Here is a 22,097-nt window from a genome sequence, read left to right as displayed (position 1 = left end):
AAAGATATCCTCAACTGTATCGTCTTGTTCTGCACACTAGATGTCAGTCAGAGTACCAACTGAGCTGAGCTATCTTACTGTTGTTTTGCTGCTGAAGGTCTAGCCAAGCTTGCTTCTCAACCAAAGCAATTCATAAAGTGAAACATCTACCAAAAGCGGAATTATTTCCAATCAACTACAAGATAGCTTATTCAAGGGAGTCCATATCATTTCATTGGCTTGGCTAATTTGCTTTAGTACTGTATCAGGCTCTGTAACTTGAGACTCCCAACTAAACCAGTATGTCGAACATTTGTATGTAAAACCCTTTGGGGAAAGGGGATACCTAATCAGTTGCACAACTGAATGCATTCAACCGAAATGTGTCTTCTGCATTTAACCCAACCCCTCTGAATCAGAGAGGTGCAGGGGGGCTGCCTTAATAGACTTCCACGTCATCAGAGCCCGGGGAGTAGTTGTTGTTGGGGGTTAACTGTTAACTTGATCAAGGGCAAAACAGCAGATTTTTCCACCTTGCCAGCTTACTGGCCCAAAAGGTTACTGGCCCAAAGCTCTTAACCGTTAGGCTACCTCTATATAAATCCAATCGATTATTACACCTGGTGTATCTCGTGCCAGCCGTTTTCGTCATGGCAAGAGACGGTGGCGTGGGCCCTCAGTAGCAGCTCACAGCAGCTTGGGTCTCCCTCCACCAGGACTGTATGGTAGAGGGGGGTCAGACTCTGGCTGTCCTTGTAGTCTGGTGATGCGCCCAGGTCCAGTAGAGCCTGAGGGGGGCGACAGAGAGTATTAGGGTGAGCAATTTAGGTTTAAGTTGACGTTGCTGATCTTAGGTCAGTTAAAAAAAATATCCACTAGTGATTAAGGTTAGGTTTGGGGAAGCTGATACATCCTAGATCTGTACATAGGAGAAACATCAGCCCTGAGCTAAACTTTATTTATAGTAACTGTCCAATGTTTCCCGATTTCTATAAAAGATTACCTATAATAAATTACAATATGAGTGAAATAGCTGTGCTTCCCAAAAAATTGTATTTAAGCAAGTTAAATAGACGTTTTTCTGTGTTGGAATGGTGTGGGCGTACCCCAACAACAGAATGGTGTGGGCGTACCCCAACAACAGAATGGTGTGGGCGTATACTGGTCATTAAAAACATTCATGCAGTAGCCCGCTTATTGGCCAGGATGATGACAGGAGGAAATAGTGAAGAAAAAAAAAACGGTCTGTTTGAGATACAAGTTTGAGGTGGGGTTTTTGAAGTGTTTTTTTCTCCAATTTATACACTGAACAAAATAATAAACGCAACATGCAACAATTTCAAAGAGTTACAGTTCATATAAGGAAATCAGTCAATTGAAATACATTCATAATATATGGATTTCACATGACTGGGAATACAGATATGCAAGATACCTTTAAAAAAAAGTAGGGTCACGGATAAAAAAAACAGTCAGTATCTGGAGTGACCACCATTTGCCTCATGCAGCGCGACACATCTCCTTCGCATAGAGTTGATCAGGCTGTTGATTGTGGCCTGTGGAATGTTGTCCCACTCCTCTTCACTGGCTGTGCAAAGTTGCTGGATATTGTTCGGGAACTGGAACATGCTGTCATACACGTCGATCCAGAGCATCCCAAACATGCTCAATGAGTGACTAGTCTGGTGAGTATGCAGGCCACGGAAGAACTGGGACATTTTCAGCATCCAGGAATTGTGTACAGATTCTTGCGACATGGGGCAGTGCATTATCATGCTGAAACATGAGGTGATGGCGGCAGATGAATGGCACGACATTGGGCCTCAGGATCTCGTCACGGTATCTCTGTGCATTCAAATTTCCATACATAAAATGCCATTGTGTTCATTGTCTATAGCTTATGCCTGCCCGTACCATAACCCCACCTCCACCATGGGGCACTCTGTTCACAACTTCGACATCAGCAAGCCGCTCGCCCACACAATGCCATACCACCATCTGCCCGGTACAGTTGAATCCAGGATTAATCCGTGAAGAGCACACTGGAGAAGCGTGAGGATGAAGAGCACGCAGATGAGCTTCCCTGAGACGGTTTCTGTGCAGAAATGATTTGGTTGTGCAAACCCAGTTTCATCAGTTGCGAGGCCTGTTTGGACATACTGCCAAATTCTCTAAAACGACGTTGGAGGCGGCTTATGGAACAGAAATGAACAATTCAATTATCTGGCAAAAGCTTTGGTGGACATTCCTGCAGTCAGCATGCCAATTGCATGCTCCCTGAAAACTTGAGCAACCGGTGGCATTGTGTTATGGGGGAAAAACTGCACATTTTAGAGTGGCCGTTTATTTTTTCCCCAGCACAAGGTGCACCTATGTGACGATCACGCTGTTTAATCAGCCACACCAGATGGATTATCTTGGCAGAAATGCTCTCTAACAGGGATGTAAACAAATTAGTGCACACAATTTTGGATTTTTTATTTCAGCTCATGAAACATGGGACCAACACTTTAAATGTTGCGTTTATATTTTTGTTCATTGTAGTACAGGATTAGTATTTGATGAGTCAACATTATTTTGGTAAGTTTTAACAGAATATTAACTTCTAAAAGTGAGATTTTCACTGGACAATTACTGTAAAGTCTGCATGTAGAATGCAGACTTTACAGTATCCTCCACACCAGCTTCGAGGGCATTATCACAATGGGTTACCAACATATTCAAATAATGATTGACATATGTTCATTAAAAACATTATTTTAATTAACTTATTCATACTATTTCCTCCTTCCACAAGATATAGTCCCGACACAAATCTAGGGTTGCTGGAGACCCAGTTGTTCAGTCTTTTTGTTCTGTATCTATAGACACGACCCAGTCATTCGTTCTAAATGTTCCATTGCCATACTGGCTGACAGTGGCAATGTTCTTATCCATTATTGATTGCAAGCCAACTACGGCTAACTTACAATCACGTCAAAAAGTGCAGCCAGAATAACAGCAATGTAGATGCATTTGTATTTGTTTAAGCTGTTTTCTAGTGACATTTATTTGGATACAACCATAACAATAAGCTAATGAGGTGTGATTTCGCCTGGCATAGAAAATGTGCTCTCTCGTCAGGACACTGTTGTTCAGAGGAGCTAGCCAACAACACAGCTACAGTAACACAATCACAAACATCGAATTTGAACATTGAAACAATGTTGCAAATGTCAGAGAGACAGACAGCAAAGTTTATACAAATCTCCGCTGTTGAAAACTAAAAGTTAGTCGAAAAGAAATGTGAGATAATGTCTCACAGATGCTTTTTGTACTAGAGATCAAGTTTATAAGTTGCTTGGCTGGGCTGATGAGACAATGAATTGCGCAGTCAGATGGAACAGAGTAAATAGGCATTTTAATGTCATAGATTTAGCCAGTGGCAACTTGTGGAATAGACACCGGCTGGCATGCAGTTTTAACCAATCAGCATTTAGGATTAGATCAACCCGTTGTATAAAACTTGTTTTTAACATGCCTCTTTATTGCTTTACAATATTGTAGCGACCCTTTAGCTCTATTATGTGGGGGGGCTCATGGGGAAAGTATGGAGGAAGGAGTTGCCCCTAGTTCAGATAACTCACTAGGTTTGGGGGGTTGAGGGGGATCTGAGCGAGAGCGAGACAGATCGAGACTGAGGGGAGAGTGATAACGTTCCTCTGAGTTCCGCTAAGTTCATCCTCGATACGGATGCCAGTAATGACCCAGGAAAGAGAATGAGTTGTTGCCGATTACAGTCACATATTTGACAAGCCAGAGAATAACTATTGTTACTGTCCAGGCGGCCATGTGCGCCAGAATGCCGGCGACTGTGATCGAGCACAAACACGTAAGGCATGAACCTGCAAGTGGGTCAGATCTCAGAATTTTGGGTCTGTTGGACCCATGAAGACCTCTACCCAGACAGTTTTGTTACTCCAATGTGGGTCTTTGTTACTCCCAGAGCTGCTACCAGGAAATGAACAGTAAATAAACTTTTGTGAAGGTTTGGTGAAGTAGGGCTATTATTAGCCTTAGCAACTGCAGGCCAATGAAGGCAGTGCGCACCGGAGCTCCAACTGACTTCGACAGTTGAACTTGAGGTAAGGAAGAAGGCCTACCAGAGCTACTGTTTTAATCTAACAATATACTGCTTAACTATTCTGATTGAAAATTAACGAATTATCCTCCTTCTGTATGCCTATATCTGTATAGCAGTAGTAGCCTCTCTGACAAAGATAAAGAATTTTTTCCCCAGACATGAAAATATTCAAATCAAGTGTCATTAGTAACCCTTTGAAGTAATCAATCATTCTTTTTTGAAATTTTAATGGAAAAGTAGGTGAAAAAGTGTGTTTTATGGTCGGTCACAAATGTGACCGGTGGGATAATGTTACGTATATGGAATTAACATATTTCTCCTATGCAGTTATCAAAGTTCTTATATATCCCAACCCAGTTATTAACACATTTAAAACTCTGTCACTAGCAGTCCCCAGCATTGCCTCTAGAATGCCCCGTCACATTCTAGTGTGACTATTTTACACATCAAAAACCATTATACGACACCGATATGAATACTGAGAGAAAAGACAACAACAAAAAACAACCATCAACGTATTTCAACATTGTTACTTTATTGTAACATACATTGTAACTTTAGTACAACATGTATTGAAACATTAATATTGTAACTTTATTATAACATTTGAACTTGTACTTTAGTGCAATATTCATTGTAACATTGTCATTGTGACATTTTAGTGCAACATTCACTAACAACTGTATAGCAGTCGTGTGATTCATTCCCACTGAACATAAAGGTAACATTTAGGATAGAGGTAGCCTGTAGAATAGAATATACACTGAACAAAATACAATTATATATATATATATTAAAAAGCACCACTGCACAATGAGTGCTTATATATACGTATATATATATCATAGAGTTAGGCTTCAGAACCAAGTGCAAGATTAGTTTGTGCATCACTATTTTAAACTGTGATCAGTCAGACCTACTGTCATACAGTACGTCTTGAATCAATTGATCCTCTTTTACAAAAACATTTCACTCTTTTTGATTGTCTTTTTCGTCAACTTTTCTTTTCTTCCTAGAGTACGTTGTACTGCTTCTCCTCACCCTTTATCGACTTTTCTATTTTTCTTTTATTCTCTTTTTCAGCCCTTTTTCATTCACTCTTATCTCCTTTTCTACTGTCCATGGTATATCTTGAAGCACTCAATGTGCAGTGGCGCTTTGCATTTCTCACATGCATAGCCAGCAGCATACCACCCTGCATACCACTGTTGGCTTGCTTCTGAAGCTAAGCAGGGTCGGTCCTGGTCAGTCCCTGGATGGGAGACCAGATGCTGCTGGAAGTGGTGTTGGAGGGCCAGTAGGAGGCACTCTTTCCTCTGGTCTAAACAAAGATCCCAATGCCCCAGGGCAGTGATTGGGGACACTGCCCTGTGTAGGGTGCCGTCTTTCGGATGGGACGTTAAACGGGTGTCCTGACTCTCTGAGGTCATTAAAGATCCCATGGCACTTATCGTAAGAGTAGGGGTGTTAACCCCGGTGTCCTGGCTAAATTCCCAATCTGGCCCTCAAACCATCATGGTCACCTAATAATCCCCAGTTTATAATTGGCTCATTCATCCCCCTCCTGTAACTATTCCCCAGGTTGTTGCTGCAAATGAGAATGTGTTCTCAGTCAACTTACCTGGTAAAATAACGGTAAAAAAATAAATAAAAAATAAATAATAAATAGGTAGTACGTTTGTCACAATGATGACTTCTCTGGAACCCGTGCATCGTGTTGATTGGCCAGTGAGAAGTTTTGTCATATCTTGCCTGATCTTCAACAGTAGCAGCCAGTAAAGATCTCCTTCCGTGGCTCAGTGGTTTCGTGCCAAACTTTTGCATATTTGGGCTGTATACTATGTGTTTTGGAATCACATCAGTGGCAGGCCTCTTCGATCGTTTGAACACTCAATCTTCATTTTTGACCACATGCAGCTTTTCCCTTGGCTCTTCTGGCTGACCCCTATGGCTTGTAGAGCCCCTAGGCTCTTCTGACTGGACCCTCTGGCGGGTAGAGGCCCTTGGCCCTTCATTATCAACAATGGAGGGGGTGAGGGGTAGGTCATCATCACTGATAACGTTGTTCCTGTCATGATCTGTTTGCATAGGTTCAGCATATGCATTCAACAGCCTGGCTGGCAAATGGCCGGTCCATACTCCATATCTGACCCATCGCTATCACAATCACTCAGGACAAAATCTATCCCTCAAAATCTTTTTTGAGGGATAACTGCAATGTTGCATGCCTTGTCTGGGCAGTCACCTAGATCCAACATATCCAGAACTTGACTCAAAGTGAAACTAAAATTAAAGAACAGAGTAGAAAGTTACGTAAAACAAGAGCATGTATGTGTATAACTTTGTGTATACCTAGATGCACTGTGTTATCCCGTTGGTCACTATTGTTGCCGTCAACATGTTTACACATTCTATGACCACACTGAACAAAGTTGAGTAATTGCCAAATGCATATATCAATACTAGACACCTTAAAGATGATGTGTACCAAAAATCTTTGTCCTAACTTGATGTTAACATACTTTACAAACCTTTTGTTTGGGAGCTTTGATGCAGCCTTCCTCTTCTCATGGTGCAACCAGGAAGTAAACAGCTCTGACAATTTACACTAAACATGTGACACATCTTTCATTGAGACCCTTTATTATTTCAATATTTGCTGGAAATGCATTGATATATCACTCAGTAACATTTTTAGAGCCTTATAACTGAATACGTTTTTTACGGTCACTATTGTGACCGATGGGATTAAATAGGTTAGTATCATACAGTGGATGCCTAAGCCTATTAGGCCTATATGAATGAAATACCCTGAAGCATTTAGCACTCAAATCTCTGACAGCTAAATTGTGAGGTGGACAATTATTGTTTTAGGAAAGTAAAAACCTGTCACACTCTGATCTGTTTCACCTGTCTTTGTGATTGTCTCTACCCCCCTCCAGGTATCGGCCATCTTCCCCATTATCCCCTGTGTATTTATACCTGTGTTCTCTGTTTGTCTGTTGCCAGTTTGTCTTGTTTGTCAAGTCAACCAGCGTTTTTTGTCTCGGCTCCTGCTTTTTCCAGTCTCTCTTTTTCCCGCCCTCCTGGTTTTGAGCCTTGCCTGTCCTGACTCTGAGCCCGCCTGTCTGACCCTGAGCCTTTTGCCCCACCTCTGGATTATTGACCTATGCCTACCTTGACACTGAGCCTGCCCTCCATTACCATTGCCCCACCTCTGGTTTACTGACCCCTGCCTGCCTTAACCTGTCTATTGCCTGTCCCTGTTGGATTATTAAACCATTATTAATTCGACGTGTCTGCATCTGGGTCTTACCTTCATACCTGATTAAAAAAAACAAAAAAAACAATAGGCTATGAAGTTTTTAATATGCTACACATCAGAACACAATGAATAGGTTTTTTGTCATTTGTTAGAGGCATTTTTTAAGGACACGTAACTGTTGGTTATTTGGCCAATATTGCTTGTTTATTGATGCCGCTGGCAGTGCCAGGTCTGTGGTTTCTTTCTCTCTCTCTTTCTTCTCTCAGATCTGAATGGATCTCTCGGATCTGAACCTGCACGAGTCTTTTTGGATCTGTTTTTACATACAGTAGGTCGTTTTGAAATGGGTCTGATTGTCATCCTTGGGTCCATTTCGGAACAGGTCTCTGTTTAAATGTTTTTATTTATGCATATCGGGTCCGGTGGGAAAGCCACGGATCCATTTTGGAATAGGTCCAACTTTTTGGACCCATGAAGACCTCTACGGCTGGGTAACAGGAAGACGCGGACTACCCCCTTGCATCAGCACAGCGATAGGCTAGTCGAAAGATTCATATGTACTTTAGGTGCCCAACTAGCCCTTGAGACTGCCCAGGAACCAGAGCGATTGGGACATCCAATTTCCACTCATTCTCATGGCCTATCAAAGTGAGGTGCAGGAGTCAACGGGCTGCCCTGCTGCACTGTTGTTGCTGGGGAGAGAACTGAGGAGTCCACTTGCGTATGGGTGGCCACCTGACGCACCAGCTCCCGCAGCAGGTCCTGAGTGTTCATGTCAGCTGCAGGCCTGCTTGGAGGTGGCCCACGACCTCATCGCCGCAGCACACCTTCCACAGAGAGCCATTGTAGGGGAGATTGGGTTAAGTTTCATTTTTTTATATTCAGCATCACTACATCAAGGGAAATATAGTATTCTTTCTAACAAAGATATCTACATGCACTCACCGGACAGTTTAGGTACACCCATCTAATACCGGGTCTGACCCCCCCCTTTGACTCCAGAACAACCTGAAATCTTTAGGGCATTTTACAAGGTGTCAGATAAGTTCGACAGGGATGTTGGTTCATGCTGACGCGATGGCAGTTGCAGCAGATTGGACAGTAGTACATTCATGCTGCAAACAGCCCGTTCCATCTCATGCCAAAGATGCTCTATTGGGTTGAGGTCTGGGGACTGTGTAGGCCACTAAAGTAAACTGAACTCACTGTCATGTTCCAGGCTATGTTTTTCCACTCCTCAATTGTTCTCTGTTGGCCCCACTGGAGCCACTTTTTCTTGTTCTTAGCTGAAAGGAGTGGAACCCGGTGTGGTCGTCTGTTGCAATAGCCCATCCGTGACAAGGATCGACGAGTTGTGCATTCCGAGATGCTGTTCTGCACACCACTGTTGTACCTCGCCGTTATTTGTCTGTTTGTGGCCGGCCTGTTAGCTTGTACAATTCTTGCCATTCTCCTTCGACCTCTCTCATCAACGAGCTCTTTTCGCCCAAAGGATTACTGCTGACTGGGTATTTTTTGTTTGTCGCACCATTCTCGGTAAACCCTAGACACTGTCATGTGTGAAAAGCCCAGGAGGGTGACCGTTTCTGAGATACTGGATCCGGCACTCCATATCAAGCTCAAAATTGCTTAGGTCACTTGTTTTCTTCATTCTAAAGCCTCAGTGCCTGCCTGCTTTATATAACAAGCCACGGCCACGTGACTCACTGTTTGTAGGAGTAATCCATTTTCATGAACGGGGTGGTGTACTTAATAAGCTATGGGGTAAATTGAGCATAGGGACAGGGTAAGTTGAGCCGCCTTGGGGTTAATGGGTGATGGTAGGTCAAGGTTTAATACATGGAATGGGGGTGTGGTACTGTATAGCTTAAATGTATGCCTACTGTGGCATACAGCAGGTTAGCCACCAGCGGGAGACTTGTTGCGGCGATGGCTCCCTCTGCTGGACATGCCAGGTCTCAACAGGCTCTCCAGTCAGGACTAATTGTGGCTGATTGTGGTTGGTGAGTAATTTGTAATTGTTTACATTTTTTAATTTAACCTTTATTTAACTAGGCACGTCAGTTAAGAACAAATTCTTAATTACTATGACGGCCTACCCCGGCCAACCCCGGGCCAATTATGGGACTTCCAATAACATCCGGATGTGATGCAGCCTGGATTCGAACCAGGGACTGCAGTGATACGTCTTGCACTGAGATGCAGTGCCTTAGACCGCTGAACCACTCGACAGCCCAGTAATTAAGGGTCTGATTGCTCACCAGCTGGACGAGTCCCATAAAGCTGCCTGAAGGGCAGCACACAAGGTTGGGTACTAGGGGGAAGAGAGGTAACTCCTGTATAATCGTGCTCAGTAGCAGAGATAACGAAGGGAGCTCGGTTTTGTTCCCCAGAGGATACAACAAGACTCCGGAGTCCAGAAGACGTTATCCCGGAGGAGGTCTCCTGGAGGAGACCTATTCTTTTCTCTTTGATTGTTATTTAATAAACACCCTTGAAACCGAGCTAGTACAATTGTGTCCATGTCTGATCTGTATAAACGTCTTGACCAAACCCCCTGGTCTGTCACAATTGGTGGAGAATGCGGGCATTCTGATAACATGGTCAGATCAGGGTTGACGTTTACGCAGCATAAGCTTGGACAAGTTGATCGTTCAGTTCGTCCGGGCCCAACAGACGGTTCAGGAACGAATGCTGGAGGAAAAGCGGCTACAAAATGTTTACCTCGTTGAAGAAAACAGGAAGCTACAAGGAGGAACGCCTACTGAATCGCATCCAGACCAGTTTTTAATCAAGCTAACGGAGGATGATGACATCGAAAACATACCTCTGCATGTTTGAACCGACAGCGCTATGGGAAGGATGGCCAAGGCCAAAGTGGGTAAGTCTGCTGGCCCCGTACCTGTCCGGGAATTCCCAAAAGGCATATTTGGACCTTAACAACGAACAGGCAGCTAACTACGACATATTCAGACAGGCCCATCGGGCCCAACTGGTCCACGACTGGTGGTACGTGGCCGACGCCTCCCCCCGAGCCCAGATCAGCCACCTAGTGCGAATCAACAGGGCGTGGCTCCTAACCGATGTATCCACCCTCTCCATCATAGACGAAGTGGTCATGGATCGCTTCTTACAGCAGTATATCCCGAACCGACAGTCGACCCCAGGTAGATGGAGATCAAAGGGGGTGTTTTGAGTGTGGCGCCCAGAGGCACCTTGCATGGAATTGCCCGGATCGAGAGGATTCAATGCCATCAGCAAGCCCCGGCAGCGAGGTGGGCCACGCAGTGAACTATGTCACCTCCTGTTACACTCATAGCCACGAGCCTGCTGGCCTAGGGGACCGAACGTGGTAGGGAGATGTCCGTCTCATGTGTCCACAGTGACACAAAGCGGTGTCCAACCGTACAGGCCAATATCGTGACGCCACAATGGGGCTGCCAGATGATGGTGGGTGCCGTACCGGAGTTGTCGGTACCCCTCCTCGTGGGACGAGATTGTCCACTGTTCAGGGCACTGTGGAGGCAGGAGCTGAGGAAAAATGTACGAGCCAGCGGAAGACAAGAGCGAGGATGACCCGTTGAATGCTTGGCCCGGAAGCAAGTTGACAAACCCGTAGTCGGAGTCCGAGGGGGCGACGGAACCCGACCCCCCCCCCCCCCAGTGAACAACTGTAGGAGGAGCCCATTCCCCTCATCGATTTCGAGGGACCAGCCGGGACACCCATTGTGGGCCAACTGTGGGGGCAGTTTGGGACTGCCCAGTGGGAGGATTCGAACTTCAAAGCCGCTACTTGAAAGCTACTTCCGGGGGTGAGTGACTGGCGATACCCCCATTTCCAAATCAAGAATAACCTTTTGTATCAGTTGTCGTGCCAACAGGGGGAGCTTCGAGAGGTACTGTTGCTGCCCCAACGGTACGTGGGAATTGTTCACCTGTTGGAGGCGCACCTGGGAAAGGAGAAGACCTGGGAACGGATCACCGCCCAGTTCCACTGGCCCGGGATGAGGAGGGCTGAGTAAGATTGTCACAGCTGCCCGGAGTGTCAAATCACTGCCCCAAAAGCACACTTCCGAAACCCGCTGGCCCTCCTACCGATCATCGGGGAGCCCTTTGAACACATCACCATGGACATAGTGGGATGCCTGGTAAAAATGGCATGAGGACACTGAAACATCCTGGTAATAGTAGATTATGCCACCCGGTATCAGCCATTCCCCTACAGGCAGCGGTATCCAAGGGAATCACCCAGAAGCTGTTCCACCTCTTTAGCCAGGTGGGCAACCCGAATGAGATCCTGACAGACCAAGGTACTGAGTTTATGTCCCGCCTAATGAAAGATTTGTGTGCTCTCCTGCAGATCAAGCATATCTGGGCCTGCATCTTTCCCCTGCAGACGAATAGGCTCGTTGAGCGGTTCAATAAAACGCTCAAACAAATGCTGTGGAAGGTCATCGAGCAGGACGGATAGAACTGGGACCAGCTACTACCCCAGCTAATGTTCTCGGACCGAGAAGTGCCCCAGTCATCCACCAGGTTTTACCCTTTCGAACTCCTCTATGGGAGGAGGCCTCGTGGCCTACTGGATCTCGCCAAGGAGGTGTGGGAAGCCCAGCCGACCCCCTTACGCAGTGTGGTAGAACACAAGGAGAAGGCCCAACACGCCAAAGCCCATGTCTACAATCGGGGAACCCAGCCCAAAAAATTCCAGGTGGGAGACACGGTGTTGGTCGTAATCCCCACTGCAGTAAATATGTTCCTGGCAACATGGCACGGGCCGAACAAGGTGATAGAGAAGCTGGGACCCATCAATTACCGCATACGGCATCCGGGGAGACCGAAACCCCAACAGATTTACCAAGTTAACTTATTGAAGAGTTGGCACGAGAGGACAGCCTTGGCCGTGTTATGGTTGGGCAATTGATGGGGCTGATTGCTCACCAGCTGGACTAGTCCCATAAAGCTGCCAGAAGGGCAGCACACAGAGTTGAGGACTGGGGTGGAAGAGAGGTTACTCCCGTATAGTCGTGCTCATACCAGAGATAATGAAGGGAGCTCCGTTTTGTTCCCCACAGGATACAGCAAGACTCCGGAGTCCAGAAGACGGTATCCCGGAGGAGGTCTCCTGGAGGAGACCTATTCTTTTCTCTTTGATTGTTATTTAATAAACACCCTTGAAACCGAGCTAATACAATTGTGTCTGATCTGTGTAAACGTATTTCCTGAAACCCCTGGCCTGCCACACTACATTCAGATATACTGTAGATCTCTGTTCAATATCACTTACCCTTCCATTTCCTGATCAGTTGTCTAGGACAGGGATGTTGTTTCGATATGCCAATTCGCAGGCAAGTTCTCTGCATTTGATGCTATTAAGGCCATGACACTGGTCTGCGAAATTCTTGATATGTTTAGCAAGCTCAGACTCCATGTCATCAGATAAGACCTTGTGTGCCTCTGCTACTCTATCATAGCTTCTCTTTCGCATAGGTACATGTTTGTTTTCTTTTTTGTCAATGTACCTCTTCAGTGTCATTCAGTCTGTTTTATCCCTTGCTGCTGCTCGCATGGACTTCTTACCTTCTCTCACTTCCTTTGTTGCTCGTTCAAGAACCTCAAGAGGGGCTAGACCTCTTGCTTGTTTCACGTTTGTATACACAGGGCATGATGATGTCTGCTCTTTAACATAAAAAAATGCACTGTCTTGAGTTCATATGCATGACAAATCACAGAAGTACTATGCATATTATGCATAAAACTGACAAAATGCGTCATAATTTTTATGGGATATAGTGACCATTGGCTCAACTTATCCCAAGGCAAACATTTTGACTAATATTATTAGCCCACACAGCTACAAGGATGCACTTTCATGCTAGGTTTAGGACCTCATATTGTAACTTATAAAGACCCCAACTTGATGTATAAAACAAATCTTAGAATGATCTACCTTAGATAGAAGCATAATAAAACCTATAACACAATAAATGAATTAGACTTTTACCTAACTTGCTTACTTTTTCAATATGGTTTCATCCTTCATAGACTCCATGAAATGATGGCCTCTTCCCTAATATTTGTCCAGATGATTCATTTTGTGTATGGTTTCTAACCCTATGGCTCAATTTACGCCACTCTCCCCTACTCCCCAATATAGGGTCTCTACATTGTGTATCTGAGCTATTCGCCATTCAAGCTGGCAGAAATACGTACACGCCAGCTGTATTTCTACCTGCTTGAATGGCACCAGCTCAGACAGACATAAAACATGAAATGACCCCGGGAATTGACTGAACATTACTCAGATATGCACAAAATCAATATAACATTCAAAGTGGGTAAATCTTTACTTTAAAACCCGGTTCGCTGGTTCAAGTTGAGCTACAGTCTCCTTGTTCTTATAATTAGTTAGCTAGCTAAGGAGTGGACCCAATAAAGCCACAATATGTGACCTGTTTCAAGAAGCTATGTGTATATCGCACGTCACTACTTCACAGGAGAAGCATTTTTATTGTTTTTATCAAAATGCATTTTTGACAGAAATTCCTTCTGGAACATGATAACTTTCATGTGCCTTAATAACAAACGTGCATGCTGTATGTAAATACGAATACAATTGTTAAATTACGAGGCTAGTTGGTTTAGCCACGGAAAAAGACGAAAACCTTCCCACTCCATGTATACGTGTAAGAGTCTAGCTACATTTTCAGATATTATACGTATCAAATTTCATGCATGGTGGCTAGCTATGACAATCCGTTTGCACTGTAGCTATGGGTTGGAATTATGGTTAACTGTTTAGCTAGCTAGCTAGCTACAAAAGACTCCACTTCGCAAGAAAATGATTACATGACCCATCAAGTTAGCCAGGTGTGTCTGGGAGTGATTATGGACATCTATTGTATTTCATGAACATGTTTACATGTCTAGACAATAGTGACCCATCAATTTAGCTAATTATGGCCGGGGGTTGGTTATAGCATTTCTTTCACATGACCCATCAATTTAGACAAGTGTCTAGGTAAGCATCATCTAAGAATTCAAAAAATATTTTAAAACTATTTTTATCTGGACACTTTCAAAGTCAGATTGGGATATCTTCAGATAGGACTCTTTTTCCCCCAAATTTAGCCGAAAATGACATAACCAAATCTAACTGCCTGTAGCTCAGGACCTGAAGCAAAGATATGCATATTATTGATACCATTTCAAAGGAAACACTTTGAAGTTTGTGGAAATGTGAAATTAATGTAGAATATAACACAGAAAAAAACATGAGTTTTTTTTTCTCATTATCTTTGAAATGCAAGAGAAAGGCCACAATGTATTATTGTAGTTTAGGCGCAATTTAGATTTTGGCCACTAGACAGCAGTGTATGTGCAACGTTTTAGACTGATCCAATGAATTATTGCATTACTGTTCAAAATGTTGTATCAAGTCTGGCTAAATGAGCCTAATTGGTTTGTGGATGCATTTTCTAGTACATAACTGTCACGCCCTGATCTGTTTCACCTGTCCATGTGCTTGCCTCCAACCCCTGCAGGTGTCACCCATCTTCCCCACTTATCCTCTGGGTATTTATACCTGTGTTTTCTGTCTGTCTGGGCCAGTTCGTCTTGTTTGTCAAGCTTACCAGCTTTTGTCCTGTGAGCTCCTGTTTTTTCCCAGCCTCTCTTTTTCTCGTCCACCTGGTTTTTGACCCTTGCTTGTCCTGACCATGTACCCACCCGCCTGAACCTGAACCTGCCTGCCGTCCTGCACCTTTGCTCCACCTCTGGATTACTGAACTCTGCCTGTTCCTGACTTTGAGCCTGCCTTCCGTCCTGTACCTTTGCTTCTACTCTGGATTATCGACCCCTACCTGCCTTGACCTGTCGTTTGCCTGCCCCTGTGGTTACAATAAACATTGTTAATTCACACAGTCTGCACGTGGGTCTTACCTTGATTCCTGATACATAACTGTGCACTCTCCTCAAACAATAGCATGGTATTCTTTCACTGTAATAGCTACTATAAATTGGACAGTGCAGTTAAATTAACAAGAATTTAAGCTTTCTGCCCATATCAGATATGTCTATGTCCTGGGAAATTCTCTTGTTACTTAAAACGTCATACTATTCACATTAGCGCACGTTAGCTCAACCGTCCCGTAGAGCAGTGGTTCCCAAACTTTTTATAGTCCTGTACCCCTTCAAACAATCAACCTCCAGCTGCATACCCCCTATAACACCAGGGTCAGCGCACTCTCAAATGTTGTTTTTTGCCATCATTGTAAGCCTGCCACACACTCTACGATACATTTATTAAACATACGAATGAGTGTGAGTTTGTCGTCACATACAGGCTCATGGGAAGTGACAAAGAGCTCTTATAGGACCAGGGCACAAATAAAGATATAATAATAGTCAATAATGTTGCTCTTTATTTAACCATCTTACATATTAAACCTTATTTGTTCATCGAAAATTGTGAATAACTCACCACAGGTTAATGAGAAAGGTGTGCTTGAAAGGATGCACATAACTCTGCAATGTTGGGTTGTATTGGTGAGAGTCTCAGTCTTAAATCATTTCCCACACATAGTCTGTGTCTGTATTTAGTTTTCATGCTAGCGAGGGCTGAGAATCCACTCTCACATACTGTAGTCTGAAGTCGGAAGTTTACATACACTTAGTCATTAAAACTCGTTTTTCAACCACTCCACACATTTCTTGTTAACAAACTATAGTTTTGGCAAGTTGGTTAGAACATCTACTTGTGCATGACACAAGTAATTTTCCCAACAATTATTTACAGACAGTTTATTTCACTTATAATTCACTGTATCACAATTCCAGTGGGTCAGAAGTTTACATACACTAAGTTGACTGTGCCTTTGAACAGCTTGGAAAATTCCACAAAATGATATCATGGCTTTAGAAGCTTCTGATATGCTTTTTACACCTTTTGAAGGTGTATTTGTGGATGTATTTCAAGACCTACCTTCAAACGCAGTGCCTCTTTGCTTGACATCATGGGACAATTAAATAAATAAGCCAAGACCTCCAATTTTTTTTGTAGACCTCCACAAGTCTGGTTCATCCTTGGGAGCAATTTCCAAATGCCTGAAGGTACCACGCTCATCTGTACAAACAATAGTATGCACGTATAAACACCATGGGACCACACAGCCGTCATACCGCTCAGGAAGAAGACGTGTTCTGTCTCCTAGAGATGAACGTACTTTGGTGCGAAAAGTGCAAATCAATCCCAGAACAACAGCAAAGGACCTGGTGAAGATGCTGGAGGAAACAGGTACAAAAGTATCTATATCTACAGTAAAACAAGTCCTATATCGACATAACCTGAAAGGCCGCTCAGCAAAGAAGAAGCCACTGCTCCAAAACCGGCATAAAAAAGCCAGACTACGGTTTGCAACTGCATATGGGGACAAAGAGAGTCTTTTTTGGACAAATGTTCTCTGGTATGATGGAACAAAAATAGAACTGTTTGGCCATAATGACCATCGTTATGTTAGGAGGAAAAAGGGGGAGGCCTGCAAGCCAAAGAACACCATCCCAACCGTGAAGCAAAGGGTTGGCAGCATCATGTTGTGGGGTGCTTTGCTGCAGGAGGGACTGGTGCACTTCACAAAATAGATGGCATCATGAGGCAGGATAATTATGTGGATGTATTGAAGCAACATCTCAAGACATCAGTGAGGAAGTTAAAGCTTGGTCGCAAATGGGTCTTCCAAATGGACAATGACCCCAAGCATACTTCCAAAGTTGTGGCAAAATGGCTTAAAGACAACAAAGTCAAGGTATTGGAGTGGCCATCACAAAGCCCTGTGGGCAGAACTGAAAAAGCATGTGCGAACAAGGAGGCCCACAAACCTGACTCAGTTACACCAGGTCTGTCAGGAGGAATGGGCGAAAATTCACCCAACTTATTGTGGGAAGCTTGTGGAAGGCTACCCGAAACGTTTAACCTGTTAAACAATTTAAAGGCAATGCTACCAAATACTAATTGAGTGTATGTAAACTTCTGACCCACTGGGAATGTGATGAAAGAAATAAAAGCTTAAATAAATCATTCTCTCTACTATTATTCTGACATTTCACATTCTTAAAATAAAGTGTTGATCCTAACTGACCTAAAACAGGGAAATTTTACTAGGATTAAACGTCAGGAATTGTGAAAAACTGAGTTTAAATGTATTTGGCTAAGTTGTATGTAAACCTCCGACTTCAACTGTAGGTACGTGGTTGCAAAGGTTGCAAAGTGTCTTAACAGCGCGATTTGCCAAGGCAGGATACTCTGAGCACAGCCCAATCCAGAAATCTGGCAGTGGCTTCTGATTAAATACATTTTTCACAGAACCAATTGTTGCAAATTCGATGAGGCTCTCTTGTTCAGATATCGGTAAGTGGACTGGAGGCAGGGCATGAAAGGGATAACAAATCCAGTTGTTGTGTCATCCGTTTCTGGAAAGTACCTGCGTAATTGCGCACCCAACTCACTCAGATGTTTCGCTATATCACATTTGACATTGTCCGTAAGCTACTTCGGGATCGATTAGAATGAGGTTGTAAGTGACAAGAGAATTTCCCGGGACATAGACATAAAGTATCTGGGTGTGAACAATGCTGAATAGGTGTAGACAAAGAAGAGCTCTCCAGTAGGTGTACCAAAACATGCAAAGACCATTATCTCAAAAGTGATGTTACAAGTTTATCAACTTTCAAAGCAGAATTGCACCACCTATCACACTTTCACAAAAAACATGAAGACATGGCTAAAGGTCAATCAGATTTGTGAACATAATCCCTAGCTGTGTATTGCTGCTTTCCATGTTGTCTGTTGTCTGTAGCTTGTGAGGTGTGGAAACACTTTGTTGCTTTTATGGGTTTTGTCTTGTTGCTTTTGTGCTATGTTGCTCTGTCTGCATGCTATGTCTTGCTTGTCCTATGTTGCTCTGTCTGCATGCTATGTCTTGCTTGTCCTATGTTGCTCTGCGTGTGCTCACTGCTCATTGATTGTCTGTATTGCAATTGTTTTTAAAAACCTACCCAGGGACTGAGGTTGAAAATTAGCCGGTTGGCTAAAACCGGCACTTTTACTAAAACATTGATTAATGTGCACTGTCCCTATAAATATAAAAATGAACTCAAACTCAATTACTTTCCCATTGTTCCTCAACTGCAGTGTATGATATACCATGTTGTAGCTATGAGTCTCTATTTTTATCCAATGTAAAAAAAATTAAAAAAAATTTTTTTCCTACATACGACCAAATCCAGGTGGTCGTTCACATATGTTATGCGTAGGACATTGTCAATTATGACTCCTATATGTGGGGTGTTGGTTAATAAGGGCTTGTAAGTAAACATTTCACGGTAAGGTCTACACTTGTTGTATTCGGCGCATGTGACAAATATAGTTTGATTTGTTATGGGATAGATTGTTTCGAAAAATCTAAAGGTATCGGTCGATACCAATTCTCTCTCTTTTCCCATATCCTTGGTCCTAACCCTTCTACGTTTGCAGATCTGAAGGGTCTAGAGAGAAGCAGTGGTGGTGGATGTTCCACTATATTGCTTCACCCATACAGATCTGCACACATCAAAGGGTAAGGCCAAGGGGAAGGGGTAGAGCGGGGAATTGTGGCCGACTTTATAGAAGCTGTAAAAGGCATAGAGATACTGGATAACCTTCAGCGCGGCCTGATTCTTGGCCCTGACCGCATGGTGTAGAGCCGTCATCCCGTCCTGTGACCTGAAGTCCAGATGTGCACCACCTTGTTTCAATACAACGATGACCTGCTCCACGTCGTAAAGGTGGGCTGCGAAGGTCAGTGGAGTTTCTACGAAACAAAACACACAACATGGTGTTGTTTAGTGTCACGGATGTTTCTTAAAACATGATGTATGAACATCATCAAAGAAAATGCGTTGGGTAAGTTTCCTGGAATAGAAGGCTAATTCTGGAATAGAAGGCATGTTCAATGAAGAACGGCTATCGAAGTAACTTTGTAGTCTAGGACTAGACGTTGTCCTGGAAACCAGCCCTATAGGTCCCACAGAATAAAGGTGCACAAAAACACAAGCAATTGAGACTTTAAAAACATTTGAGGTGAGCTGATCTCTAATTTCCTTTTTCAGTAAACTAAGCCATTCATAATTTATTCAGACACTGTTTACTTCTCAGCAGCAGCTGCTGTATAATACAACATGAGGTGCACATCACAATATTGATTAAGAGCCTAGGTGTGTGTGTGTGTGTGTGTGTGTGTGTGTGTGTGTGTGTGTGTGTGTGTGTGTGTGTGTGTGTGTGTGTGTGTGTGTGTGTGTGTGTGTGTGTGTGTGTGTGTGTGTGTGTGTGTGTGTGTGTGTGTGTGTGTGTGGCGTACCACCAGTATCAGGGTCATGATAGTTGGGGTCGAGGCCTTTCTCCAGCATCTTTGCCACTTTATCCAGCTGGTGATGCTGAATGTGGTCCATGAATTTCCTATAGTTGGCCTAGGAGTAGGAGGGAGCAGAGAAAGAGAGAGAGAGTGGGGGGGGGGGGGGGGGGGCGTGATACAGGGACAGGGAGGTTGGTACAGTAGGGAGGTCAGATGATGGTTACACAGGTCTCTGCACTGCTGTTCTTCACATGGTGCTTTCCCAGGGACCAGGGACACATGTGCTGCTTTCCAGGCCAGTTATAAATAGCTAAGAGAGCAGGTCCCAGAGCTGAGCTGAGCTGAACAGTGCCAGGCCGAGAGGAAGAGAGGCTCGCCTGCAGCCTTCAGGCAGGACAGAGACACTACAGGGGGACTGACGCTGACCAGGGCACTCTGACGCAGCCACAGTACACACACCTTGAACAACTCCAACACACACACCACACACGCGCGCACGAACACACATAAAGGAAGAAGTGGACTTGAAAGAACAGGGAAAAACAGCAGGAATGGAATTTGATGGGTGAATTATTTAGTGTGGCATTCCTGTTTGATCCAGAAGGACAGTGATAGGAATTCTCCTGGACTCAGTCGTTTTCTGTCTTAATCCAATAATCTGTCCTGTTCTATGTGTTAAAATACATACCTGCTGAATATTGAGCCCATGAAATGATGCACTTCAATAATTCACACTTTATATTCAGCTTGTAGCCGAATAGTGTATTGATTTGATCAGTATTACAGAGAAAGGCCCTGAGATGTTCTTTCGCTCATAATACAATGAAAATCTCAGAGACAAGCGCCGTTAATAATATCATTTTCTCACACGACTGTAATGACCTGAGCCGTACTCTACTGCGGCTAATATTGTCTTTTCACATTGCTCTTTTCAGCCCGGTTCCATCATTGACGGATATAAAGTGTGAAAAGGGTCCAAGATATAGCTTTCACCTGATCCAATACAATAGATGACATCAGCAATAGATATTCAAAGGCATTTGAAAGAAGAAGTGAAGAAGGAATATAAAGTCTCATTTATTTTTCTCACCTGCGTGTGGATTTTGGCAATCTGCTTTTCGTTTACATTGGGCTGCTGGTAGACCCTGCTCTTGTAACGGAACTGTAAATAGGAGAAGAGAAAAATGGTAACGCTGTAATGCATTGTAATACTAATCATGAGCATGAACACCCTATAACGCCTCTTATAATCATCTCGTAATGATCCCGACTAACTAAAACAGACATAATCATACCCTGCACCACTGATACTGGTGATCTATATATTCAATACTAAGTAAGGTGTACAACTAAGGAGCAGGCAGTAACTAAGACTTCAGTACTAGCGATACCAGGGGACCACTGACTGGGCTTATATAGAACAACGCAGAGAGAGGGAGCCAAGAGGATTTTTTTAATCTATGGAAACATTCACATTGTGTTGTTGGTAGACCTTGCTCTTATAACAAAACTGTAGAAAGGAGATTCAAAAAAGACTACTTCCCAATCATACCCAGGGCCCATATTCACAAAATCATCTCAGCGTACTGTAGGAGTGCTGATCTAGGATCAGGTCCCCCCCCTGTCCATGTCATTGTTCTATAAAGACTCAGTTATGATCTTAAAGGCAAAACTGATCACAAATTCTCTGAGACACTTTATGAATACTGCCCCAGAATGGGTGATCCATACGTCTAATACTAAGTAACTAAGGTGTACTATACTAGAAAATATCACCCAGGCAGGCGGTAATTAAGTACTAGTGATACCAGGGGACCACTGACTGAGGCTATATAGAACAAAGAACAGCGAGAGGGAGCCAAGAATGGAGTTTCCAGCTATGCCGCCTCATCACAATCCAGCTGAGCTGTCCGGAAAACAAGACTTATTCCAGTGATGCAGTCCCTAGATCATTCATTAAGTGGCAGAATTTTCTACAGATTAGATTCTTTGATAATGATCAACCAGGAGAAGTGCTTATACAGCACCCCTGGTTGGGGTTCAGCAGCGTGTCCAGTGCCGTGTTACTGGACCGCAGGGATGGAGCAGTGCTGGATGCAGGAAGTAGGGCACACACACACACAATCCATAACATTGCGCTTGCCTAATAAAGGTATGTTGTCGAGCAACCAGTGACGTACGTTTGCCAATACAGGAGGACTGGACTTGAGGGATGGAGCAGTACTGGATACATTTAAGTAGGGCCTGCAATGCACACCCGATTGCTCTACCACATACTTTATAGGCTGGGTATAATGGTTTTGAGCCAGGAGCGCATCTATTTGACAAGACGAAGATCCACTCT

At 43.8% G+C, this 22,097-nt stretch overlaps 1 protein-coding gene across 1 annotated transcript in view; it reads right to left on the bottom strand.

The window, feature by feature from the left end:
- Nucleotides 1-22,097, bottom strand: part of shank2b (SH3 and multiple ankyrin repeat domains 2b) — a 167,922-nt gene that overhangs the window by 113,172 nt on the left and 32,653 nt on the right. The window contains exons 5-8 of the mRNA XM_071344081.1: nucleotides 20,844-20,915; nucleotides 19,760-19,868; nucleotides 19,062-19,213; nucleotides 600-767 (exon numbers count right to left, since the gene is read on the bottom strand). Coding sequence (XP_071200182.1) covers nucleotides 600-767; nucleotides 19,062-19,213; nucleotides 19,760-19,868; nucleotides 20,844-20,915 — 501 coding nt within the window. The remainder of the gene's footprint in view (nucleotides 1-599; nucleotides 768-19,061; nucleotides 19,214-19,759; nucleotides 19,869-20,843; nucleotides 20,916-22,097) is intronic.

Source organism: Salvelinus alpinus, chromosome 15 (genome assembly GCF_045679555.1).
Source record: "Salvelinus alpinus chromosome 15, SLU_Salpinus.1, whole genome shotgun sequence".
Taxonomy (NCBI): domain Eukaryota; kingdom Metazoa; phylum Chordata; class Actinopteri; order Salmoniformes; family Salmonidae; genus Salvelinus; species Salvelinus alpinus.
The sequence above is the reverse complement of the archived record's forward strand: the minus strand, read 5'-3'. Positions and strand labels throughout refer to the sequence as shown.